General features: G+C 44.0%; 1 protein-coding gene across 1 annotated transcript in view; it reads left to right on the top strand.

Annotated features, from left to right (window-relative positions):
• The first annotated feature begins 261 nt into the window (after positions 1-261).
• Anxa3 (annexin A3) overlaps positions 262-27,414 on the top strand; it is a 44,957-nt gene continuing 17,804 nt past the window's right edge. Inside the window, exons 1-6 of the mRNA XM_041671421.1 lie at positions 262-363; positions 3,465-3,517; positions 16,751-16,838; positions 19,419-19,513; positions 22,774-22,887; positions 25,890-25,980. Of these exons, the coding sequence (XP_041527355.1) occupies positions 3,503-3,517; positions 16,751-16,838; positions 19,419-19,513; positions 22,774-22,887; positions 25,890-25,980 (403 nt within the window). The 5' untranslated portion in view covers positions 262-363; positions 3,465-3,502. The remainder of the gene's footprint in view (positions 364-3,464; positions 3,518-16,750; positions 16,839-19,418; positions 19,514-22,773; positions 22,888-25,889; positions 25,981-27,414) is intronic.

The raw sequence follows: 27,414 nt of genomic DNA, 5'->3' as shown, positions 1-27,414 counted from the left end.
GGATTTAGAACGGTGCCTGCCACGAAGTACCCGCTAGGTAAGTGTTACTTAGAGTACCTGTGAGGAACTCTGAATTCACGATGTCTAGAAACAAGCCGAACCTTTAAGAAATAGATGGAAGAAGGGAGGGGGAATAAAGGCGGAGGAAAGGTTTGAGTACAGGGGATAGGGTGGCTGGGTCAAGGCACAGCTCCCAGTGACTCTTTCTGGCGGGACCTGGGCGGTCACTGGGTGGAGGCAGGAGGAGGGGTTGAGGAAGGGCGCAGTCGCGGTCTGGTCGCCGTCCAGACCAGCCCGGAGCTACGTCCGAGCGCACACCTTCCCGCAGCTTCTCCCTCGGGTTCGCGGCCGCTGCGCCTCAGGGTAAGTTTCCCACGCCCTCCCTGCTGCGCCCATGGGGCAGCAAATCCCAGCCTCTTCTGTCCGCGACGTCCGCGAGCGCAGCTAGGTTCCCGCACTGTCCCCTCCCTGTCTCTCCCCCCCCCCCCCCCCCAAACCAAGCCCACTTCCCTTCCCCTTCGGTAGGAATGGAGGAGACTGAACCGGGGCAGCAATGCTGGAGGAAGTTACTAAACTCCTGGTCTTGGCGACCCGAGCTCGCTTCCAGGGGATCCAGACAAGCCGGGCCTTTCTTTCCTAAAGGCCTTGGAAACATTTGAAAGAAGAAGGGGAAGGGGTGGGCCTCGGAGCCTCTACTCGGAGTTCTGTGTTGTTGAGAACTTTATCCCCACCCTTCCTATGAGCTCATTTTCCCCCTCACGAGTGCAGTTTGTATTACTTTTATTTTTTAGAGGCAGGAGAAAGGTGAATTAGGGTATCAGACATGGAGAGTTGGTGAAATTCGGTTTTCTCTGAAGGAAAAAAAAAAACTGTTTTCTGAGTGTACAGCATTCTTCCCCTAGACATGAATCACTCCCCTGGCCTTTGACTCAGCAGGTGAGGCATCCAGGTAGGTTGTAAATGACCATATATAGAAGTTCTGGGTCCCTGGAGCCCCTCTGCTGATAAAAAGTTGAGCAAGGGACAAAATTCTTCTCCAGGAGGCGTGTGCAAGAGAAGGGTTTCTGCCCCGGAAGAAACTTCAGTTTCTACTCCTCACAAATATCATAAGAAATAGACTAAAAGGTTATACTGTGAAGAATTGTTACTGGCTTTCCTGAAGGTGGAAAATTTCAGATTGCCCAGAAAGGTAGTTTTAAACTGTAAGGAAAGTTAGACCCCTGTCCCCAGAGCTGTTGGTGTTGAGAAATCTGGAGGCCTGAGAGCAGGAGGAAGTAAAAGGAAATGTAGCCACGAATTCCCTTTCAGGAAGGATGTGTTTAAAGTTCTCTTGTTAGATCATTTGGCCTCCACTGTGGAGTAATTCTTCACTTTTTAAATGCTTAGAGAGTGGTTTAGTAATACTTCTTAGTAATTTACAGATTATATTGGATCAATAAGCACTAGGCATCAGTTAGGTCAGGGACTGCAGGGCATGGGATTACTGTCCACTTCTTTGGTATCTGGATGCCTGGGCTCAGTAAGGCCGACCCAACAGCTGTGTGGTAGGAATTTTGTCAGAACTCTCTGTGCCCCAGCGTCTTCCTAGGCAAAGCAGAGATGTCCTACTAATGATGCCTCCCTAACTCACTTGCATATGCTGAGGCTTATGTTTAAATCACTGAATGCATTTTCCCCATGTACACCAGGGGATAAACATTACACAAATCCAGCTTTGTGGATCACATTCCAATATTTTTCTTATTACCTGGTACATAGTAAAACAAAGATGCTGGCTGGCTTCATAATGTATCTTTTTTTTTCAGTACCAGCATCAGCTGTCTCTCTGTTTTACAGATGAGGAAATTCTGACTCAAACTATGTTTCACTTTAAGAGATGTGTTAGTTTCTTCTCAGTGTGACAAAAATACCCAGAGAGAAACAATACAACTGGAGGAAAGGTGTATTTTAGCTCATGGTTTTAGAAGTTTTAGTTCAGTTCTGGTCATCTGGCTCCATTGCTAAGCTCTCTTAGATGAGTCAGGACATACAGACAACAGGAGCCAGTGGTGGAGGAGGAGGCCCACCTTGTGCAGCCAAGAAGCAGAGAGCAGGAGAGGGTGGCCCCAGGGGCAAATGGAGTCCTATAAAGCACACTGTCATGGACCCCCTCTCTTAGGGAGTCTTACCCCTTAAGTTTCCATCATTTCCCAGATGCCCATTAAATTATGAAATCAACAATGGGTTGGTCTGCTGCCAAGGTTAGAGGGACCAATCATGATCCAGATGCTCATGAAACTTCCTCTCTCTGAACACTGCTGCATTCAAAACCAAAATAGAAATTCCTGTTCTCTATGACAACAAGAAGCAATCTTCTATCATACCCACTGCATACTATATGGAGAGAGAGAGAGGGGTCAGACTCTAACCAGAGAGCTGGCTGCTTAAGGTACAGAGAACAGGCAAAATCGGGCTAAATATTTCCGGGAGCTATTAATATGATTTCCTGTTGAACTTTGCCCTTGAGCTGCCATTGAATTTTTAGAATATTTTGTTGCCAGGATGGGTGGGAGCAGGTCGTATTTCTAAATCAATCCCGGAGACACGCCAGCTGGCCTGAGTAATGTCTACTCTGGCTAGTGTGCCTGGGTCCAAGGAAGAGGCCTTTTTCACATCTGTGCCTACTTGGGACTAGCCTGGATTCCTCAAAGACCGGAGATGGATATTTTTAGCAGGCTGCATAGGCTTGGACTTTGGAAAATGTTCAGGCCAGTTGGGATTATCTTGGTTTGGGGTGAGGAACAACTTCCTGAGTGTTTGTTTATTCTTTTCTTTTTCTTTGTTATGATGTCACTCTGTCCAGGCTAAAAGAAATCAGTAATAGACACAGGTGACCCTTCTGTTCCAGCTTCTCATAAGCTCAGACTTCAGACATGGACACTGCCCTGACAACTAAGTTTCAATAAGTAAAAACAGGCTTCCAGAAAGTATTCCTATATTATGTGGAAGTGGAGAGCTACATTTTTCTTGTCTTAGAGCACTCAAGGGTCCAGGTCCAACCCAACCCCCTTGTGATGCTGTCAGTAGTCTGAGGGCAAACGTGGGGGTTCATGCCTCCTGTCCAGCTCCCCGCGTGAGTAGTCTGAGGGCAAGCATGGGGGTTCATGCCCTCTTTGTTTTCCTTCCCAATAGACCACTCTGAGTAAATCTTCTTTCTGTGCTTTTCATTATTACTTGTCTCTTTCTAATTGGTGTACTGAGGATAGGCAGCAAGACCTGAAGGACTCTTGCCAATACTTTGAGTTTGGGAAGTGCCTAGTTAAATGCTTACCCAGGGAATGGGTTTCCTGAGCTCAGATTCACACCCCCTTCCAGAGAAGTTTCTCATTAACTCCTGACATCTGCTTTCTGGATTTTAAACATTAGGAGTTGGTCTGGAAATATCATCTTCTGAGTCACAGTACAGCTTGTTGTTTCTTTTGTAGGTTACTGTGATTTCAGCTTGAACACACGGTGGACTATCATGGCATCTATCTGGGTGAGTAAAAGAGCTAAGCCTCCACAACACAGGAACTTATGTGAGTCACAGAAAATGAAACTACCCGGAAAAAGAGTTGAAAGTTGATTAACTGCAATATCTATGGCCAAAAGCTAGAGAATATCTAAAAATAATAAATTATAAAAGAATATATTATAAGCCAGTGTGATAGCATATATCTGTAATTCTAAAACTCAGAAAGTGAAGGCAGGAGGATGTCAAGTTTGAGAATGGACTGAGATATTTAGAGAGAATCCATCTAAAAAGAACTAGTAGCGAACGATGTATTAGAGGGGCTGGAGTCATGGTTCAATAGCAAACTTGCATGCAGAGGACCAAGTTTCAGTTCCCAGAATCCATATCAGGCTGCTTCCAGTCACCTGTAGCTTTGGCCTCATGGGATCCAATACCCCAGCCTCTGAGGACACCCCTGCTTATGTGCATACAACCCCTCCACACACACACACACACACACACACACACACACACACACACCTCTGTGTGCATAGACACACACACACACACAGACACACAAACACACACACACAGAAGTTAGCAGTTTTTAAAGGTACTGTAGAGTTCTGTACTTGGCAAAGAGGTCTTAATGGAGAATAAATTTAGTGCATAACTCAACATACATGATGATAAAGATGACATTTACTATCAGACAAGGGAAGGTAGTTTCTTCCAATAGTAAAATCAAGGAAACTTCCAGTTCCTTGGGGGAAAAGTAAATCTATACTCCATCTCTCTTCATATGTTACAATAAAATTTAGACGCGTAAAATATAGAAATGAGCTGGTTAGTAAAGTTTTTGCGCTGGCAAGCCCCAGGTCCTGTGAGAGACCCTGTCTCAAAACATAAGGGGAGTGCTCCTTAGAAATGACAGCAGATGCTCTGTGGCCTCTGTGTATACCTGCACACACATGCACCTACCCAGCCCTGAGCATGGACTCACACCTGCACACATGTGTGCACCTACCCAGCCCTGAGCATGGACTCACACCTGCACATATGTGTGCACGCACGCACACACTAAACAAACAAATACATGCATATAAACAAAGACAATAAGATTCAAGTGAATCTTCTAGAATGAATTTGGAATGGGGAAAGCAATTGCAATTAGAAGCCTAAAGCAAAAGTCTGCAAAGCATTTATCTGTTTATGTATAAATTTGTAATTGTGGCAGCAACATAGTAAGTAGAGCCAGAAGAAAACCTCCAGGAGAGGCATTTGTAGAACAACAGGGCAGGAGATTTATTTATGTAACATACAAATGACTTGAATAAAGCTATTTTAAAAGATGAGCTCAGTGCGGAACTGTATACACAAAGTAGCCCGTGAAAAGAATTACAAGTCTCCAGTATACATGTACACAGAACCTTGCAGAACTAAAGAACCTCTTAGCATAACAAGGAACTATTTTCTACCCAAGAACTAGGTAACTGGGAAAAAAATAGCAAGACAAAGTTGTGTACTCAATAGGAACTCTCAAACTGTTCTTAGGAGTCTATGTCACACTTTTGGATAGTTTTTGCTAAATGTTAGTGTCCTTACCCCAGTAATTCGACTTCTCATTATATATCATAAATGTGAATAAGATTGAAAAATGTGGGCAAAAACTTATTTGTCTGTATTATTGAAAATATGCAATGTAAACAAACATCCACTAGATACAATTTTTAATTTGCAGTCATTTTTAATGCAATCATTCAAAAGGATGTGGAGATATTAAGCACTACGGAATGGCATTAGCAGCTGTACCAAAAATGTGTTACTCAAGTTACAGGAGTAGTAGATACAGTGGCTCTGTAGCAGATACAGTACAGAAGAAAGGACATGAAAGAGACCCACACACAGAGTTGCTGACGACTCCCTAGGTGGCATCTGGGGCAGCTGGTTCTTTCCATTTTGCTCCCTCTCTGCTCTTGTGCCTTTAAGTGATGAGCACACATTTTTATGTGAAGGTGAAAGAAAAACATGCAGAGGTGTGGCATGCCCTCGGCAGGACCAGCGCAGGGCCAAATGTGCTATGCACTGGCCAAGAAGCTAACCTTCCCCTTTCTATCCCAGAAAGCCCTTCTGATTTTATGCATCTCTAACAGAGCCAGGGTCAGGCAAAAAGAGGCTTCTCAAAAATGCTCACCCTGTTCCACTAGAAAATTGACATGGAACTGGCTGAGAGAGACCTTGGCTGAGTGTGAGACATGGGGCATGAGACTGTTGTCGTCAGTCGTACAAATGACTTATAAACTGAGACAATAAACCACATAGCTGGCAATGTTCCTCCGTGGTATAGTGCTCACATAAGATTCTAGGTTCCATCCTCAGGACTGCATAAAAAATGTGGGATGTTTGCTGCATGTGGTCACACTAACCTGTAACCCCAGCACTTGGGAGGTGGTCAGGAGTTTAAGGTCATTCTCTGCTGCACAGAAAGTTCAAGACAGCGTGGGGTTCTTTAGTGCCACTCCTGTCAGAAACACACACACACACACACACACACACACACACACACACCTGCCAAATCTCTTTAAATATCCTAACAGTTCAATCTGCAATATGAGCTGACTTTAATGGTGCTCCATTTTTCAATCGCTAAGAGGTAAAAGCATCCCCCTCTCAATGAGCAGGGGAGAAGATACACAATGTTCTCTATTCTACGGTATCGAGATCATCAGCCAGCCCTAAAATGGACCCTTCTTAAAAGTGGCCGAAGCTTGAGCATTTTCAGCTAGTAAAATAAGGCAGTCATGAAAAGTTAAACATTGTATAATTCCTCTTATGTACGGTATCTAAAGAAATACACGGAGTACTGTCGTTGCCAGGAGCACGGGAGGGCAAGAGGACATTGTTGTTAAGCCAGTATAGAATTTGTGTTGTGTAAAATGATAAGGCTCTGGACTTGCTTCAGAACATGTGAATATTCTCACTACTACTCAACTATGTATCTTAGAAGAGTTAAAATTTACCAAAAATTGATATTTATTCATATTTACAGGTGAAATATTATAATATCAATTCTTATGTGCATGTGTTCACATGTATGCACATGTGTATAAGTGCTTGTGAACATGCGAGCATGTATGTAGAGACTGTAATCAAGCGTAGAGTAAGGAAACCATGGATATGATCGCTCCATGATTAGGAGGAAGGATTTTTGTGTTTTGTTTTTCTTTTTCTCTTTTTAAATTGATTTTATTGAGCGATACATTTTTCTCTGCTCCCCTCCCTGCCTCTACCCTCCCCTTCAACCCTCTCCCATGGTCCCCATGCTCCCAATTTACTCAGGAGAGTTTGTCTTTTTCTACTCCCCACGTGGATTAGATCTGTGTAAGTCTCTCTTAGTGTCTTCATTGTTGTCTAGGTTCTCTGGGATTATTATTTGTAGGCTGGTTTTATTTGCTTTATGTTTAAAACCCATTTATGAGTAAATACATATGATAATTGTCTTTCTAGGTCTGGGTTACCTCACTCAGTATGATGTTATTTAGGTTCATCCATTTGCCCGCAAATTTCAAGATGTCATTATTTTTTTCTACTGTGTAGTACTCCATTGTGTAAATGTATTACATTTTCCTTATCTATTCTTCAGTCAAGAGACATTTAGGTTGTTTTCAGGTTCTGGCTATGACAAACATAGTTGAGCACATGTCCTTGTGGTATGATTGAGCATTCTTTGGGTATATAACCAAAACTGGTATTGCTGGGTCTTGGGGAAGGTTGTTTCCTAATTTTCTGAGAAATTGCCACACTGATTTCCAAAAGGCCGTACCAGCTTGCACTTCCACTAGCAATGCAGGAGTGTTTTCTTTACCCCACATCTTCTCCAGCATAAGCTGTCATGAGTGTTTTTGATCTTAGCCATTCCTAACTGGTATAAGATAGAATCTCAGAGTTATTTTGATTTGCATTTCCCTGATGGCTAAGGATGTTGAACATTTCCTTACGTGTCTTTCAGCCATTTTAGATTTTTCTGTTGAGAGTTCTTTGTTTAGGTCTGTACTCCTTTTTTTAAAAAATTGGATTATTTGTTCTTTTGGTGACCAATTTCTTGAGTTCGTTGTATATTTTGGAGATCAGCCCTCTGTCTGATGTGGGGATAGTGAAGATCTTTTCCCATTCTGTAGGCTGTCCTTTTGTATTGTTGACCGTGTCCTTTGTGTGTGTGTGCATGTGTGAGAGAGTGCATGGGCACACACACGCACACACACACACACACACACACACACACATTTCTACTTTTAAAGTTAAGTTTGTTACCTGTTGCTGCCTGTTGTGTCTCGGATTTCCCCCTGCCTTTGAAATTCTCCCATCTGTGGAGAACATGATTAAGACTCCTAAACAGACAAGGTTACCTACTCTCTCCATATCTATTCAATATAGTTCTTGAGGTCCTAGCTAGAGCAATAAGACAACAAAAGGAGATCAAGGAGTCACAAATTGGAAAAGAAGAAGTCAGATTCTCACTATTTGCTGATGATATGATAGTTTACATAAGCGACCCCAAAAATTCTACCAATGAACTTCTACAACTCATAAACACTTTCAGTAATGTAGGAGGCTACAAGATAACTTAAAAAAAATCAGTAGCCCTCCTTTACACAGGTGATAAATGGGCTGAGAAAGAAATCAGAGAAACATTACCCTTTATAATAGCCACAAATAGCATAAAATATCTCAGAGTAACTCTAACCAAACAAGTGGAAGACCTGTATGAAAAGAACTTTAAATCTTTGAAGAAAGAAATTGAAGAAGATACCAGAAAGTGGAAAGATCTCCCATGCTCTTGGGTAGGCAAAATTAACATAGTAAAAATGGCAATCTTACCAAAAGCAATTTACATATTCAATGCAATACATACTAGTGCTGAGGGTCAGAACCCAGTCCTTCATGCTCACAAAGCAAGCACTTCACTAACTAAGCTACCTCCCAGCCCTCTAGGCTTATATTCTTTCCAGAAAGTTCTGTTATGACACAGATTTGCACCCTACTCACATATGGACCAGCCCTGTGGCACTGGGTTGCTGCAAGGAAAAAATAATCTTTATTGCATGGTTGACTGACAAGGATCCTGGAAGCAAGGCACTCAGAGCTGCCTCCACCTGGCTGTATTGGGGGCCTCTTAGGAAGGAGAGGGAGGCAACTGCTCTTCGGTTGGATGGTGCAGCGGGGAGTCTTGTACGGCACAAGCAGAAATGGGCATCACACCGCTTCCTGAGTCACCGTTCTCTAGGGGAGTTGTCCTGTGCTGCACTGGGGGCTTGGGGATTTTGAGTTTGTAACATCAAAAGGTCATTGGCTAGACAAACTCACTTCTGCACAAATCCATTTTTCTAAAGCTAGTTCCAAGCTGTTCTCAAGAGGATTCCGGATGCATTACGTGAAAGACAACTTAAGACCTTTGTTATTGACAGAGTCTGTGTCTAAGGCTGCAGCTGTGTTCATTCTCAGTGGGATTTCTTTTCCTCCTGGCACACAAGAGCAAACACACACCCAAGTACAACTGTGATCGGGCCCACAATTCCCGCACACCCCTAGGTCAGTTTGGGGTTACCGGTGTCTGGCTAGCTTATTGTAATTAGCTCAGGATTAAAAGAGAAGCTGAGGAAGGTATGGGAAAGGCAAGGAGCCTCCCATTCCTGTTGGAGTCTTCGCCAGCCCAAAGTTACAGATTTCAGCACAACTGATGATGTTTGCTGTGAAGGTTGCCTATATTGAGACACTTTTTCCTGCAGCTATGTTAAATAAGAATGTTGAAATAACAGTGAGCTGTGCTTTTAATAACTAAGTAGATGCCCTTCAAGTCTTTCCTAGATGAGAACTCAGCTTTCTGGGAATCTCAAAAACAAGACTGTGTACTTGGTTTACAGTAGAAAGTCCTTACCTTACGTATGCAGCCTGTACGGCCCATGGTTTATCTCATTAGCTGAAATCCTATCTAATAGCTCAGTTACCAGAAAGAAAAGAATGATCAACTCTTGAGATGCAAGGACTGTCCGTGTAAAAGGCCCTTTCACATTTGAATATGCACACACCTCTTTCTCCTTAATGCCCACGCTTAAGCCAGGCTTCATGGCAGCTCATCCCCAAATTCTTTTCTGTGGTGCAGTCAGGAGTTACCAGCTTTACCTGAGGTCTCTGGAAAGAACCCCGCAGCTTGTGTCTCTGGGTCCTGCCCTTTAGGGCCTCAGGCAGAAGAGGGTCAAGGAAGAAGTCCTCGGGCACTTTTTGGTACATTCCTCTGAGGAAGGAATGGCTGGTTTCTCCACTCTCTAGCTAAAGGTGCTGAAACTCTGCCACTGTTGTGGATAAATGTTCTATCTCTGTGGCCTCAGTATATCTTCTGTAATGAAGTTGTATGTTGCCTCAAAAGTAGAACAGCTTATAATATAACATTTTGAAAAATAATTATTTTATTTTTATTTGTGTGTATGTGCCTGTGTCTCTAAGTCTATGTACACACGTGTGCAGGATTCCTGGGGAAGCCACAGATGTTTGATCGTCTGAAGCTGGGATTACAGACGGTTGTGAGCTGCCTGATGTGGGTGCGAGGAAGCATGGAGCCGTCTCTTCAGCTCCAGGATGTAACTTCCTATTAAGACACAATAACAGGGCCTGGGGAGATGGCTCAGTGGCTAAGTACACTGGCTGCTCTTCTAGAGAATCTGGATTCAATTCCTGGCACCCACATGGTGGGTGCTAACTGCCTCTAGTTCATTTTTCTGGCTCTGCAGGCTCCAGACGTGCTCATGGTGCACAGACATATATGCAGGTGAGACACCCACGCACATAAAATAAAAACAGCTATTTAAAAAGACATAGTGTGTGTGTGTGTGTGTGTGTGTGCGCGCGCGCAGCTCCATGCCCCTCCCCCACTGGAGCCGAGTGTATTACCCTGCTTGCATGTTAGCGTCTCTCCACAGACAGGGAAGCTCCCCGGAGCCTCAGTGGTCAGAGTTTTAACTGGGCATGACTGATTAAATTATTAACTTGTTATTATAGTATTGCATTCAACATCTAGATTTCTTTCTTTCCCAAGAGGAGGAGCTGACTCCAATTCCAGCCCTCTAAATTAAGTTAAGTAGTCTTTCTGGTGACCAACTCCCATCCTGACATTGTCCAAGGATCAATGATGAGTCACCCAGGTCTCAGAGCAAAGACATTCCTGCCACCCAGGAAATTCCAGGGATTTCGAAACTCTTTGTCAAGTACTGGGACAAAGCCAAACATATCATCACTAGAACACCGTGCAACTCAGGTCGCAGCTCAGAGCTTCCAAAAGCACATCTGCGTTTCTTCCTTTAGTGAAATTATAGTAGCACTGACACCAATGGCACCATCACAATGCTGATTAGAAGCTTTGATTGTAAAATATATCTTTAATCACTAGGAAAATGGGAAGTAGGCGGATGTAATGAAGATTGGCAAAATGAAACATTCTGGAACACGGGATTCATGTAGAAGAAATGAGAATCTCCTTTGGTGCTGGAGATGTGTGTAGCTCAGTGATAGAGTGTTTGCCTGCCTTCCCCAAGGCGTGTGTGTGTGTGTGCGTGTGTGTGTGTGTGTGTGTGTGTGTGCGTGTGCGTGTGCGTGTGTGTGTGTGTGTGTGTGTGTGTGTGTGTAGGGGGTCTGTAAGGCTGGAAACGTTGAGGAATGCTACAGGCAGCAGTCCGCAGAGAGGTCAAACTCACCCATGATCGTGTGTTCCTGGGGACAAGCAGAGTGCAGCTGCCCTTCCCCACCTGACATTTGCCTTCTTTGCTGGGGACTTGGTTTGACAGATGCGGACACCCGATTCTACGTTCCGTGGTTCTTCCGGAGGAAAGCTACCAGGGCCACGATCACCGGGAGGGTGCGGTGTGCTAAGCTGAGAGAGTTTGTGGATGGTGACGGTGCTTTTGTGAGTAAGGAAATTTTGGAAGTGGTTTTAGCTCTGTAGAGGGGAGGCTGAGACCTTTCAGAAGAGGGAATAGCACAGGGAGCCAGGATGGAGCCCTGTAGATGGAAAGACCAAAGAAGAGCTTCATTAGACAACGTAGTTGCGAGAAACATGACTGGAGTCCTGAAGGGAACTTGGTGTGGGAGAGAAGCTTGGAGCTCCGCACCACTTCTATCATCAAAGTCTTCTTGGGCTTGGGTCACAGCCACAAGGAGGAGGGAGACACAAGGCCACAGCAGGTGAAGTAGAGGATGCAGGAGGGTGTGGCCTGATTTGTGAAAGAGAGTGACAGAGGGCCTGTGATCTAACAGTGCCCACAGTCTTCCTGGCGTTTAGCTGCCATTGGGGTGGAGTCAAAGGGTTCCGAGAGCCATGCTTCCCCATTCCTCGCTTGGGTGGAGACAATGCACCGCTCTTTCTTTCCTGCTGTGTTTGCTCTTCCTGACCTGCAGGTTCACACCTGGGATGGGAGATGCACCTGCATCTAAGAGCTGGTGCTGCGCCTGCATCCAAGAGCGGGTGCTGCGCCTGCATCCAAGAGCGGGTGCTGCGCCTGCATCCAAGAGCGGGTGCTACGCTCCTCCCCTGGCCTCCCTCTCAGCTACCACATCTCAGGAACGGAATATCTGGTTTTGAAACTTGACTGTCCCAAGTCAAGTGAGGAGCCTCTTCTGTGGTGATGGTAACTTCCTGTCTGGTGTGTCTGTGTTAACCCTTCTTTTTTAGGTAACTATTAGCACTTAGACCATTGGCTCTCTGCAGGAAGTTGTTAGAAAACTGGTTAGAACCGAATTTCAGTCCTTTTTTTTTTTTTTTTAAGGTTGGTGTTTGGGTAAACCAAACAAAATCCAACTTTTCAGTCTCAGGGAGAAAGGAGGTATTCTGGAAAGGATTGAAATGAGCACTAACGAGATGTTCCTCACACTCCCTGATTCAAGTCCAGCCATGGTGGAGACATGACAATTAATCAAGATAAAACTGCAATTTGAGTGACCTATGGAGCACCCCTGGTTAAACCTGGTAAATCAGAGACAAAGGGGGAAGAATTAAATTCTGTTAGCATCCAGGACTGCCCACATAAGAAGGTGTGATTTCATGCTACTCAAAGCCTATTTCTGAGTAGATGCAGAATTGGGCCAGTGTGTGTGTGGGGGGGTGCTAAAGTCCTATGTATTAATGCATTATATATTATTACATACATATTACAATATATAAGATTAATACCTGGGTCTCACATGAGGTAGAAGAAGGTAAGTCTGAAGGACAGAAGATTCTCAAATCTGCCCCAGCTGTTATTGGACCTTGGCTCCTTTCATTTTCCTCTCTCTGTGTGGTGATTAAGGCCCTCACCTGAACACTAGAGGCTTGTTGAAATCGTGTTGACAACACTTTGGACAGTGTTGGAAAAGATGAAGCCTGCCTCTGGAGAATTTTGGCTGAACCGTCTAGAAGCATCATTTGATAATTCTCAAAAGAAGCAAGGTCTAAGAAAGAAGACAAAAATATGTTTTATTACATTTTATGCGTGTGTGTGTCTGTCTGTCTGTCTGACACTTGGATCAAGTTGACATGAAACTGTCTGTCCAGCACAGAGGCTAAGGAAGGCAGCGGCTGGAGGATCTTCATCATAGGAGACAAATACTTCTGAGGAGTCAGGTCTTCTTCATATCAAAATCCATATTTCATAGATAACATGATCCAAATATGTCTTTGTCCCCCTCCTCCTGGGTTTCTGAGCCCCATTCATCCTTCTGCTCCTGCCCACTGTGTCTGAGCCATCACAGTCCCAGTGCTCAGGTTCTGAGACACCCTGCTTCTTGGGCGTCTGGGGAAATGGCTGTGTTTACAAGAGCAAGACTTGAAAGGGTAAATGTTTCTCCCATGAGTGAGCACGAAAATGAATTTAAAAATTTTCTTCAGACCCTTTGGACACATTGCTGAGGAAGCCCTGATGTCAGCCACCCTAATGATTTGCCTGGTGAGACACTAAAGCTTCAGTGAAGCAGGCAACCAAAGTAGCTTGGGCTGTCAACACCAACATTCCTAAAGCAGCACTTATTATTAAATTCCTCAGCTTTTACACCCATCCAGAAATCAAGACTCGCTTGCTGGCTTTATTCTACTTTTCAGGCAACTGAGAATGAAGCACAATGTTGTTTATGCCACTTGATCATCCATTAAAATCACCAAGTGGCACTGTTTAGTCAGATGCTGAATCCTACCCCAGAGACTGGGCTATGGATTGAGTATCTACATCTCTGTAAATTCCAGGAGACTGCCATGGAGTTGGTCCAGGAACCAACCCACTTTGAGAACCACTGAGATAGTGTTCCCTAACCCCCAGCCCAAGCAGAGTGCTGTAGAACAGGGCATTTGGAGGTGGCTTTAAATCCAGGCACCTTCCTTAAACAAACAGTCCCTGTGAGGTTGAGTACTTCCATGTACTGTTATTTGTAATTTATGTGTAGGTGTGCATGTGTGAACATGTGGGTATGTGGACATGAGTGTAAGTGTCTGTGGAGGCCAGTGACATTGGATCCCCTGGATCAGAGTTACAGATGTTGATGAGCCACCTGATTTGTGCCTTGGGAACTGAACTTGGTCTTAACAGCTGAGTTATCCCTCCAACTTCCTCTGTTTTTAAATGAAATCATTATATATACCTTATTAAGGTCACTGAAGAAAATTAACATGTTTGTGAGGTCTTTTGTTCATTGTCTGGCATGTATTAATGAACAATATGAGTCTGGTTATTTATCTTACAGTGAGTTTTTATAAATCATATGAATAATGCCGGGTGGCCTGGATAACCAATTCTTACCAAAAAAAAAAAAAATACTACGATACTTCATTTAAGTGACTAAAACACTTTCAATACTTCACTAGAATTCTACTTCGGAACTCCTGTGTTCTGGGGTCAGGCTTTGGCTCAGTGGTGATGCACTTGGTTGTCATGTATGAGACCCTGGGGTTTGATTCCTGCACAGCAAAATAAACAACTAAATAAAAATCTGATTTCCATGTTTTTTTTTTCAAGTTGACAGATGTGTGTATGTTGGGGATGGGGAGGGAGAAGGAGAGTAATCCTTCATTATATAACTTGTTCCTCCCCCGTCTGACTCTCACTAGAAAGAGAGTTGCATGATAAGTTAGGAATTTTATCCTCCTCTGTTTTGTAGAGGGCAGTGCAGAGGTCATAGCGAGGGTGTAAATTCCAAAAAGTCTTTGTAATACATGAATATTGGGGATCCGGCCATAATGTTGTCTTCTTGTGCTCAGAAGTAGCCATGCTGAGTATCTTCATGGGATAGGATCACACAAATAGAACTTCATAAGCAAGTAAAACTTAGCACCTGGTTCCTCAAAATAAAATTCAGCCTATCTAAAGTAAATCTGGGGCATGGTCACATGCATTTTAAAATGTCACCTCCTAGGTACAGAGACATATTTCAGGAAAAAGGATGCGAAGGACAATTTAGAACAGAAAAGACTCCTTGCAAACTCAGATCTCTGGCTTAACTAGATGAGCGGATGGAAGCGAATTCTGCAGTCTCCTTAAGTCCTGATGCCGTCTGCGCAGAGATCATCATGCTTAGCAGCGGGGCTGCTATAGACAGTAGCTAACGTGTGTAAGGTGCGGAGTGTTGGGCACCCCCGTAATCCTTCCAGAACACCCAATATCGGAGGTGGGCGGATAAGGGGAACACAGGAGCTCAGTGGTAGGAGTGGACTTTAATGAAATGAAACCAATTGGCTCTGCCAATTTATAAAGTTTATTAAGCGTTGAGGGAAGAAAATTGTCTGAAGATCATGCTAAAGTGACTGATTAGACGGCTTTTATTGTCTTCGCGTCTCGCACATTCTAACTCGTTAGTTAAAATTTTTTATTGGGGGCACTTTAAACAATGTCTGACAACATTGCAACAAATTGTTCCTCCTGACATATTGAGTCAGCAGGCTCTCATTGCTCCTGGGCTGGCACATTAATTCTCCCTTCACTTTAGTGTGACAAGATAATGTCCTTTCAGGAAAATATTAGACTTTAAAGGAGGGGAAATGCGACCAGATTAGTTCATAACAACACAGGCAATACCATTCAGTAGGAGGATAGAAAGCCCTGCTTAAAAAGAAAACGTTAACTGTTACTGCTATTAGCACAGACTTTTATTTAAAAGGTCAGAATATGCTATATAAGTACTCGTTAACTTTGAATTTTCTCAACACCCTTTGTCTGTCATCTAGTTTCTCCAGCATAAAATAAATAAAAGAGTATTTTAAATAAAAGAATATTTTATTTTGTTATTTTAGCAATATGCTCTTTCCCAGTTTACTGTCATGTTTCTAATTTATGTGCTTAAAGTCAGTAATTATTTTTTAAAATAATTCTATGTTATTCTTGAAGCTCCAGGATGTCAGTGCAGTTCTCAGGAAAAACACAATCCATGGCTCTCAATCACACATCTGTTAAACAGTGCACAAGAGCCGACAATCTTAATAGCATTTTCACTTACTAATCCTTAGAGTAGCATTCCCCAAGGACAGTGATCAACATTAATTAAACCATCCCAGAACCTCCCAACCACATCTGCTTCTGTGCGAGGCGTGATGAGGCGCATACTGAGAATTCTTGCAGGGAAATAACAGTGGCTGAAGACAATGGAAGGGTTCTTGTTGTTTGTATACAAGGTCACAGGTGTTGAAACAATTCATTGCCCTAGAGAGGCAATGTTTCATGTGTGCAGCTTGTTACACAAAAGAAAGTATGCTCCTGGTGGCCAGGGGGCGGGGGAGGGGATTCTTCCTACACGTAGCAGAAGCCATGTTGCCTGTGTGTCTAGGGAGGGGAAACTGTTGCACTCTGCCAGGAACACAAGAAGCCAGGCTGCCACAGATGCACACTAGAGCTGGAGAGATGGCTCAGCAGTTAAGAGCACTTGCTGCTCTTTCAGAGAACCAGAAGCTTCTGCCATGGACCTCTAACAATTTAAAGGCATTTGCTCCAGGTACTTAACTATGCAAACACAAAACCGCTGGGATCTTCCCCGAGTTGTGCCAGTACAATATCTCTGAGCACGCTGCCTCTGGGCTGGGTTCAGGCTCTGGGTTTCCTGTTGTCAAAGAGCAATTATTTAGTCACACACAGGGCCTCTGGGGACAGCGGCATTTTAAACAACATAAAAACTTCTAGATAATTTCAATAATGACCACTTGAGATGAACATTTAGTCGAGTATATTTAAATGCAATGTAAGTAAAGGTTTTGACCTGGTGGAACTTTCCCTCTAGGTTGGATCCCGAGGAACCATAAGAGATTATCCAGGCTTTAGCCCAGCAGTGGATGCTGAAGCTATCCGAAAAGCAATCAAAGGAATCGGTGAGTGATTTGTAAGCCCTTGTCAGTGTTGAAGCCAGCCAGGGAAGTTCCCATCTGAGAAGCCAGTTGGCCGCAATTGAATCCTGAATGAGAGAATTTGTCAGCGGACATTCTAAAGTGTGCCGTGATGAGAAGATCATGGACAGCGAGTTTTAGTAAAGAACGCATTTGGAATGTTGACGTAATTAAAATTGAACACCACCCCAGCTCCTTCCAACAGTTATCACCGCCATAACCACAAATCATTACAGACACAGTCCCTGGTCATTCTTCCTAGGCTTTATTCTTACCCCATTACCTAGAGAAAATCATCTTCCTAAATTAGACTTTATGCTTGTGGGCCTTCGATACCACAGCTCCATACGTATGTACGTACTGTCTTTATACTTTCCACCAGGCAAACTGGAGAAGTGATCTATACATTCCGTTGCCATTTGGTTTTATCTCTTAACATAATGTTTTTGAGATTTATTCATGTTGATGTGTTTAGCTCTAGGTCATTAATTTTAACTGCATAGTAGTCTATTGTATATTATATCATAAACTTGGAATGTTGATGAAACATTCAAATTGCCTATAATTCTTTTCTATTACTGCATGAAAGTCCTTGGTGAATGTCCCTGCTTTAACTCCGTTATGCGCATTGGCTAGTATTTCTCCAGGACATGACAAGAGTTGTGATTTCTGGGTGGAAATTACCAGAATACTCACTTTTAAATCAACTAGAAATATTGCCAATTTGATCTCCAAAATGGTTTAAAGATTACTCTTGGGGCTGGTGAGGTAGGTTAGAGAGTAAAGTATTTGTTACACAAACTCAACGTCCTGAGTTCGATCCCCAGAAACCACAGTCGAAGGAAAGAACTGACTCCATAAAACTGACTAATCTCCATGTGCATGCTGTGGTGTCCCCCCATCGTGCACTCAGCAATAATAATAATAATAATAATAATAATAATAATAATAATACATAGAACTCCTTCCACAATGCATGAGACTTTCTCTTGATCCGTGTTCCTTACTGTTTAACACAGGCTGTACAAGTACCATGCCTTGTTTTTGGATAGCTCTATCCATAGTCCTGACATTGACGAAAGAGCAGAGTAAAAACAAGCCAGAGATGAAGTCTAGCGTGAGGACATGCTGCGATATGGAGAGGCACAGTAACTGGGCATTGGTATTGGTACTGTTGCAGGTCTAAGCTGGCTACCAGACTCACAGATCAAGTACGCTGCAATCTGATTCTGTAGAAAACACAAGATCGAAGGCAAGCACACTGGGAGGCCAACAAGCAACCAAGCACACAGGTTCTTTCCCCTCTCCACAGATACAGACTGTGTAGTGCAGTCACAGGCTGTGTAGATACGGTGTACAGGTGTGACCTCAGGACAAAGAAACCTAGCCTCTAATCCCGGTTGATCTTCCCACCATTCTAGCCATGCACCCCCAAGGCCTGCAAGCCCCTCAGCACTTCCCATCTTAGCACAGTTCTCTCCAGCCAATGACGTAGACACAGATTCCCACAGTTGTCATAATATTCTACCGAAAATTAGTGGCGTTGAGGACATTCTCAGACAAGCTGGCCTCAGTTCTGGCCCGATCTGACCTTACAAACACATGCATGTGAAATTCACCATGGAGATGTGAACCAGATTTCGTGTTATTGTGGTAAATGACCTGTGATCAGTAAGAAAGATTTTGGCTCGTGGTTTCCAGAGAGTTCAGTCTGTGGTACTTGCCTTAATTGATTCTGGGCCTGTGGTAAGATCATCACGTGGCAGACTACTTACCTCCTTGCCTCAAGGCTGACAAGAAGCAGAGAGAGAGAGAGAGAGAGAGAGAGAGAGAGAGAGAGAGAGAGAGAGAATGAATAACCTTTAAAGGAACATCCCTGATGACCTGTATCTTCTAGGTCCCACCCCCTGAGATGTCTGTCATTTTCTGAAATGACAGCTGGGGACCAAATATTCAACACAGTTGTGAAGGGGGCTCATTTCATATTCAAACCACAGCAAAAATCGTGTTTGGGGATGAGAGTTTGTTGCATTACTTAGAAGCCATGTGACTTTGACAAAAGAAACAGGCTCTCTGAGTGTTAATGTCATCTTTAGGGTGGCTTTGTCTATCACGGTATGGGGACCCTGAAACTCTCACTATAACAAAGAATAAAAAGGCACCTTGTAGATAGCAGTTTCTCAATAAATCTTTCAATCCTGTGTCTGTGCCCTTGAGAGGATAGACGATCTGATGCCAGCTATGGAGTGAGGGCTGAAATTCCTCAGCCTCCTGAGGGTGAAGTAGGAGGTTCTTTGTGCTTCTCTCTGCATGCCTAAGAGGACTAGACAAGCAATGTCTGGGGTTTTCATTTTTCCATCTCCCAAATCGCCCAAATAGTTAACTTCTTTTCCAAAAACAAAACAACAACAAACAGACAAACAAAAACAAAACCCAGGCAAGCACACAGATTCTAGCCCAGTAAGAAGCTGTATACTGAAATTTAAAATGCCTTACTGTAAGCACTTGGTTCGGATGACTAATACGGAGAACCCTCAGTTGATAAGTGACTTTGGTCCTATTTAGGAACTGACGAGAAAACCCTCATCAGCATCCTGACAGAGCGGTCGAATGCACAGCGACAGCTGATTGCCAAGGAGTATCAAGCGACGTATGAACAGGTACTGCCCTGAAGAGACAATCACCCGAGTCTCGGGTCTTCCTCTGTGGGGCACTCGCAGATCTTTGGGTTCAGACTGAGTGTGGCAGGAGACGCCATGTGCATCCACTCGAGAACCCAGGCCTCTCAGTCTTGGTTTTGCGTTTCACCATTGCAGTGGCTTTGGGGCGTCTGTGTCTTCACTGTGGAATGAAAAACGTCACCTTAGAGCAGCGGTTCTCAAACTGCGGGTTGTTTAGGGTCAAATGAGCCTTTCCCAGGGGTCACATAGCAGATATCCTGCTCACAACTTACTTACATTGCAGTTGTGAAGTAGAAATGAAAATAATTTTAGGGTTGAGGATCACCAAACACGAGGAACTGTATGGAAGGGTTGCAGAAATGGTTCCAAGCCATTGGTGAATCCCCTCCCTACAGGATACTTGGCCTAAAAGGGAGATTTAGTTTTGTTTGTTTTTTTGGGGTGGGGGGTGGGGGGACAGGGTCTCATGTAGCCCAGACCAGCCTGGAACTTACAAGTAGATGGAGATTATCTTGAACTTCTGATCCTCCATTGTTCAACTGTCAAGTGTTGGAATTACAGCCGGGAGTCACTAGGCAAGGGTTATGTGATACTGGGGAACCAAACCCTGGTCTTTGTGAGTGCTAGACAAATACTCTCCCACCTGAGACATGTCCCCAGCCTGAATAGAGACCTTCTGATGGCCCCACGTCAGACTCGGGGTGGAGGGTGATTCCAGATGTTAGAGATACTGTTAAACATCGTACAGGATGGAGGATAGCCCTCCCACAAAGAGCTACCAGAACAGCTGTCTGGCAAAGACTGCCTTAGATAATCTTTAGTTTCTATTTTAATTTTAAAATAGTTATGTAAGCACAGGCTCAGTAAATTCAACAGATGGAAACCAACTAAGTATCCATCAATAAATACCTAAGAACAAGACTGCCAGCCGGGCAGTGGTGGTGCATGCCTTTAATCCCAGAACTGGAGAGGCAGAGGCGGACAGATCTCTGTGAGTTCATAGTCACCCTGGTCTACACAGAGAGTTCCAATACAGGCTCCCAAAGGTATACAGAGAAATCCTGTCTCGGAAAGCAAAACAAAACAAAAAAGGAACAGGACTGCCACACAAATTGGTTTTTCATCTATTTGTTGAGTAGTCTTGTCTCTGTCGGACAGTAGGAGAGGCAGTTCGTCCCTTCTCTTGTGGAGTTAGCATCCTATTGAAGACATGATAAGTTCAGTCATTGGCAAGTGTGATAAAGATAAAAATGGGATGATGAGGGTAACTGGTGACTGGCTCCTGTGACGGGGTGAGGAAGCAGTGCCATTACGATGCTGCTGCCTAGCTGGCCGCGAGGACAATCGGTGCTGTGTATATATAGAAGTGTGTTACTGTACCTGACTGTTTGTCTTTGTAGATTTTCAGATGGGATTTTACCATGTTGCCAGTCTGGTCCTGAGCACTTGTATTAAAATAATCCTACCACCTCAGCATCTTTCCTACCCAGTGCTAAGACTACTGCATGCCACTCAGCTTAGTTTTATCTCTAAGAGTCAGTGCATAGTCTTGGTTTTATTCTACAGTTGGGAGCCATTGGAAGTATGTAAGCAGGGGGATAATATAACCCAATGTTTAGTCTTAAAAGATTACTTGGGGACCTGGAGGTTTAGCTTAATGGCAGAATGCTTGCCTGGCACTTCTGAGGCTCTGTGTTCCATTCCCAGAATTACAAAGAAGATGGAAAGGTTGTTCGGGATGCTGTGGGTCATGGATTATGGAAAGGAAGGAGTAAAACACAGAGCAGTCAGGCTGTTAACTATCACAGACATCACCCAAGAATGATCTCCGGTCCCCCCAGGCGTTAAAGCTCCTTTCTCAGACACCCTCTATCACACACTAATATACTATACAGTAAAATTGAATTTCATCTTGAATACTTTCATTTTCCTGTTAGGGTAACATCTTAGACATAAGCATTACTTCGCGGCTACCTTTAAATGCCTAGCATTGATTAAGTACCCTTGATCATGTACTCAAATGAATGAATTGTCAACATCTGGGCAAAAACCCCTGACATATAGGTTGGTGACCCAGATGGCTCATTGGCCTTTCAGAGCGCTGTAAAATGAGAAGGAAGAATCAACGGAGGCGAAGGGCAACAGCCATTTCTCATTGGGTGATGGAATGAGAGTGTGTGGGATAAGATTTCTTTGCCCTTAGGTGGAGGACAGATGATATCAGTATTCAGTATTTATTTATTTATTTATTTATTTTTGTTTGTTTTTCAAGACAGGGTTTCTCTGTAACTTTGGAGCCTGTCCTGGAACTAGCTCTTGTAGACCAGGCTGGCCTCCAACTCAGAGATCTGCCTGCCTCTGCCTTCCGAGTGCTGGGATTAAAGGCATGTGCCACCACCTCCCGGCTCAGAATTCAGCATTTGAAGAGAAAAAAATCTCCGCTGTAGTTACAGGAGATCGGGTGGTCCTTGACTCCATCTCACGACCCCACTGTGTCTGTGGAGGGTGGCTTTATCAACAGAACTGCCCAAGAGGCTGCTGGCTGCCAGGTCTGAAATCAAATTGTTCCATGTCACTCCTTTTAATATTGGAAATAGGAACCACATCCCTGCCCTTAGGTGTGTGTGGGGGGAGGGGAGGCAGACTCTTATGTAATATGTGGAGGCAGTGCCAAAGGACACTAGAATCCTGCATGGAATGCTCCAGGATCCATTAAAGGAGACTGACCAGCCACTGTCCTCCCCTTTCTTTGTGGAGCCCAGTGGGGTCTTTGAGAAGCAAGGTACTCCGGAACAGTTTACCAGAAGGAGCCCTCTCCTGGCCTCCCTTACCCTCCTTTGGAGAGCACCAAGGACCTAGGAAATGCATTCATTCCATTTTCCTAGTTATCAGGTATTATTTTAATCATGCATATACGTGGCTCGGTGTGGCCATTTGGTCCATGTGTACTGTGTGTGGTATACTTAGAGGAACAGCATTTTAATGTGCAGTCCCAAACTCTGGTGCACTTGCCAGGCTTCCTTTGGGCTTTGCAAATGTCTGTGTAAGGCAGGACATGGTGGAGACGTCATAAAATGAAGATTAGTGTCCATCGAGATGGTCTCAGCATTCCTGCAATTCCCTATGGAGGGGCATGCTGCCGCTTGATTTTTATACTTGCGTTTCCCTTTCCCTGGGCGGCTGTTGAGAAAGAGAAAAGAACATATTTCATGATTTCCTCCTTGGGGTTGTTATTTCAGGAGCTGAAAGATGACTTGAAGGGTGACCTCTCTGGCCACTTTGAGCACATCATGGTGGCCCTTGTGACTGCGCCAGCCCTGTTCGATGCAAAGCAACTGAAGAAATCCATGAAGGTACAAGCCCTTAACAAACTAAACAAGCTGTCGCTCCACTGATTCCACTGACATAATAATTAGGGAACTCTTGGGACACTCACTTGAGACTTAGTGGGCGCGGATGGCATTTGTGATTGGGCTCTAAGGGCTGGGGTAAATTGGGAGCTCTGTGCAGTCCAGAGCCCGAATGTCCTGGGCTGTGACGAGAGTTGCATTTCCTTTTTTTTTTTTTAAATATTTTTATGGTTTATTTAACTTTATTTTATGTGCATTGGTGTGAAGTGTCAGATCCCCTGGAACTGATCTTCAGACAGTTGTGAGCTGCCATGTGGGTGCTGGGAATTGAACCCGGGTCCTCTGGAAGAGCAGTCAGTGCTCTTAACCACTGAGCCATCTCTCCAGCCCCTGCATTTCCTTTCTTTATTTCTTATTTTTTAAACTAAATATTCAGTCTTTTTTTTTCTTTCATCGAACATAAATGTCATCATTCATCCGTCACTTGGGCCCTATGATTTTCATTGTTGTTAGCCCCTTGCTTTTCTTGACCCTTCAGAACTCCAGCCTTTCACCAGGTCCACATGAGCTCTGCTCTAAAGTCCACTGCAAGCGGCCGTCTCCATCCACGGCTTCCACTCTGCTGTGACCACCTGCACCTCTTGATTATACCGTATCAGTACCCTAAGAAGGTACCTTCAGCCCCACTTCTGTCCATTTGTGCACCTCTTGATTATACCGTATCAGTACCCTAAGAAGGTACCTTCAGCCCCACTTCTGTCCATTTGTGCACCTCTTGATTATACCGTATCAGTACCCTAAGAAGGTACCTTCAGCCCCACTTCTGTCCATTTGAAGCTATTCTCTATGGGAGGAGCAAAATTGCTTTTATAAAGATGTTTTAAAGCAAGGCGATGTCGTTCATCACCCTAAATCTCCAGTGAACACTTAAAACCCAGACTTCTTATTACGTTCATCACCCAAGCCTGCATCTTGTCTGTGATTCTTTTAAAAGCCCCGCCAGCCAGCATTCCCTGGAGAAACAGAGCCATTAGGCAGACATTTATATTAAGAAATTTACTGTAAGGCACTGGGTATACCTTGTGAGTTTGGGTATAAGGACTAGACTGTGCAGGGCAGGTGGTCAGGGAAGGCGGGATCCCTCAGCAGTCTCTGAAGCTGCTGCCTATGGGGACAGCCCCTTCTACAAGGAAGCCTTGGCTTGCCCTTGAGGGCCCAGTCAGAACGCAGAGTGTCTGAAGTGCATCTCACTTAAAATCAATGGACTTTATTCATAAAATACCTCGACAGCTGCACACAGATTAGCTTCTGTCTTGATAACTAGGGACTGTAGCCTGACCAAGCTGCCACATAAAACTGAGTGAGCAGCGAACCCTGTTTGTAGATTACCACAGGGCCCCTTGCAGAAAGAACCTTCTATTTCTCTTATTGCCGCCTAAAAACGTTCTCTTCTTTTTTAAAGGAACATTTCTTTGTCTTTGTTTTTTCATATAACTAAGATGTGAGTCTTTATCATGCTAAGGGAACCTTACAAGCTGTAGTCTCTATTTCTTATTCTACATCAATAAAGTAGATGGGAAATGAAGGGAAAGGGGTCCAGGTATGAACATGGTCCAGATTCTGGCCTCCCATCCTCAAGAAGAGGATCTTTGCTTTCTTCTGGAAGGCGTATGAGCATCTGAGAAGCAGGTGGCCAGCTGGAAGCTGATATGCAGGTTTTCTGTGAGAAATGCCTGTGAAGGATAAAGAGAGACAGCAGGGAAAACAAGTGAGCCTTAAGTCTGCACTGAGGGTCTGACCCCTGGGGGAGAGCCCCAGCACACGGCCCATCTCTGAGAAGGTACGGCAGGCAGCAATGGCGTAGGAGAGGAGGTCCATGCTGAGCAGGAACAGTCCAGCTCTGGTACCTCACCCACATCTGCTCGGTCAGTTACCAGGAGCAACAAGTCTTTGTCATGAACTCTAGGGCTGACCCAAAGGTGTGGCAATTGGAGATGGTTAGCGAATAGTACCTGTTGCAGTAGACACTTCCACGTGGGGAGAGCTTAGCAGCTGTGATTCTTTTGGCTAGATTCACTGACCTGTATTGGAAAATGGTCTCTTTTGTTAAGAGAAAATCAACAGTAAGGACTGTGGACTGCGAATGGTGACAGTACTGGTATCAAAGCCCTTTGGTCTTGGGCTCTCCCATCTTAGCCACTGGATACATCTTGGCTAAAGTTGGCAACCATAGTCAACTATTTAAAAAAAAAAGGAAGGGAGGGAGGGAGGGAGGGAGGGAGGGAGGGAGGGAGGGAGACAGAAGGTTATAGCTTCTCTGTAAGGATGCTCCTAGTCCTCGTCTACAGTTATTCTGCATATTTTACCTTAGTCAGAATTTAGTTGTATGAATGATTCTGGTGGCAGGCACCCTGGCCAGAACTGGATCTCTGTTTGTAAATTTCACTGGCTTTATTTGATCACGTCCCACTGCAACAACGTACAGTGTGAGTGAACGACCTTGATATAAACAAGGCTTAGAGGTAAGTTAGAGGGCTCCAAGCCAGCAAGGCCCATGACACACGTTTACTGGAGATCTGAAAACTTCTGTGGTTGAGAAGGCTGGGACATGCTGACCAGCCCTGCCCAGAGGTGCAAGGATGAGGGCAATCACAATTGCTTTGGAGCCCTTTCTATACAGAGAGCTACATGGGATTAGTAGGCTGAACCTATTAGACCATCGTGTCTGATCACTAATGACACAGGTGTCTTCCTCTATGTAGAATCATTTGACTTCTTTTCACACTGGAGTAGGGCACACTTGATGTGGGTTTACTCCAGATGAGTTTTTGTTTTAATTCTAAGATGCATGGAAAAGTCAGAAAACCACTGAAGAGCAACACGAGATCTTACATCGATTTACTCAGAACTGCTCTTTCATCTGTACAAAATAAGATATTAAGCCTGAAAAGCATGAAATTAAGTTTTTTAAGTGTTTTAAAATTTAGATTTTTTTTCCTTGTTAGGGAACTGGGACTGATGAAGATGCCTTGATTGAAATCTTAACCACCAGGACAAGCCGGCAGATGAAGGAGATCTCACAGGCCTATTATACAGGTGACCTTGTCTTCTTCTTGCCTTTACCACTGATTGCACATATGTGAGCCAAGTTGCTGCTCCTAGCATCTCGCCTATCGTAAAGCATCTTGAGAAGGCCAGAGATAGGGAAAGAGATGTGTATTCTGAGAAGGCCATGGAAAGAGATGTGTATTCTGATATGAACTGTGCATTTCCAGGGAAAGTTAGAATATGATCTACCACATCACATCCTGCATTTACAGCAGTATCGCTTCAGAGGACTTTGTCCTCAGCAACCACTTCATTGAATCAACCATTTTCATCAATATTAGAGTTTCGAGTCATCGTATATTTCTTCTGTAAGTTAAAAACCACTCAGAATCATGATTTTTGGTATGGGAAATTTGGTAAGCCATGTAGAGGACGTGCTGAGCATTCAGGTTCAATACAATTGGTTGAAGTCCTAAAAGTCTGTGTAAAAATCAGGTCCTCACCCTGTAATTCTACCTCTACTCAGAGGTAGTATGAAAACCTCTGTCACCTCCCATCAACTCAGTCACAAGCTCAGACGTTCCCAGGCCACACATGTGTCTAACCAGTGGCCTACAAATCCAGGGTTCTCCCTGTCCATTCAGGTTTAGTAGCTCACTAAAAGTCACCCTGAACTCTGGAAAGTACCGTCCTCCCAATGACAGTGGTGTTATGAAGGAAGTGAGTCGTGGCCAGCCAAGTGACAAGAAACACAGAGGGGTCTGAGAGGCTCCACTAGAAATCTTCCACCCTCGGCATATTGACAGCACTCACCACCCACATGCTCACTTGAACACTGGGAGCCATTGGTTTTAATCAGCGTTTGTTACTCAAGTGTGATTGGTTGAATCATTGTCCATGTGATTGAGCTCAGCCTATAGGCTTCCCTCAGAGGTTGAGATGACTGACTATGTCATGTGACTTGAAGCCTTTCTAATCCTACTGCTTTCTATTCTCAATTATCTTGTTAGTAAAACTCAGAAGAATAACGTTAATAAGAGACTCAGTTACCAGAGGAAAGTGAAGATTTGTCCCAAGAACAAAGGACCAAAGAGCAACTCAATTACACAACAGCCCCATAGAATTCTCTAAGTGCCGTGATGGTGCCAGGCTTTCTAAACTTGTGTTTATAAGAGGTTCACTTTTGCTGTAAAAAACGGGAATCCTGGACCTGATGGAGATTAGAAAGGTTATTTTGGGAAATTATTAAATGATAGGTACTTCAACTATAGGTGACTAATTTGTTATTGTTGCACTAATTAGAGTCCAATCAGAAAAAAAACCCACAAACAACACTAGGTATTTTAACAGAGAGAGTTTATCAGAGATAATTGCATCCCTACTTTTGAAAAACAGAAAAAAAAACAGAAGTAGAAGACAGAGGGTAATATAACAAATACTTCCAGAGATAAGGACTCCATGGCAAAGAAGTTGGGCTTAATT

The sequence above is a fragment of the Microtus oregoni genome, unplaced genomic scaffold (assembly GCF_018167655.1).
Source record: "Microtus oregoni isolate MIOR12 unplaced genomic scaffold, Mior012 000021F_ref0000039, whole genome shotgun sequence".
NCBI lineage: Eukaryota > Metazoa > Chordata > Mammalia > Rodentia > Cricetidae > Microtus > Microtus oregoni.
This window is presented reverse-complemented; position numbering and strand designations above follow the sequence as displayed.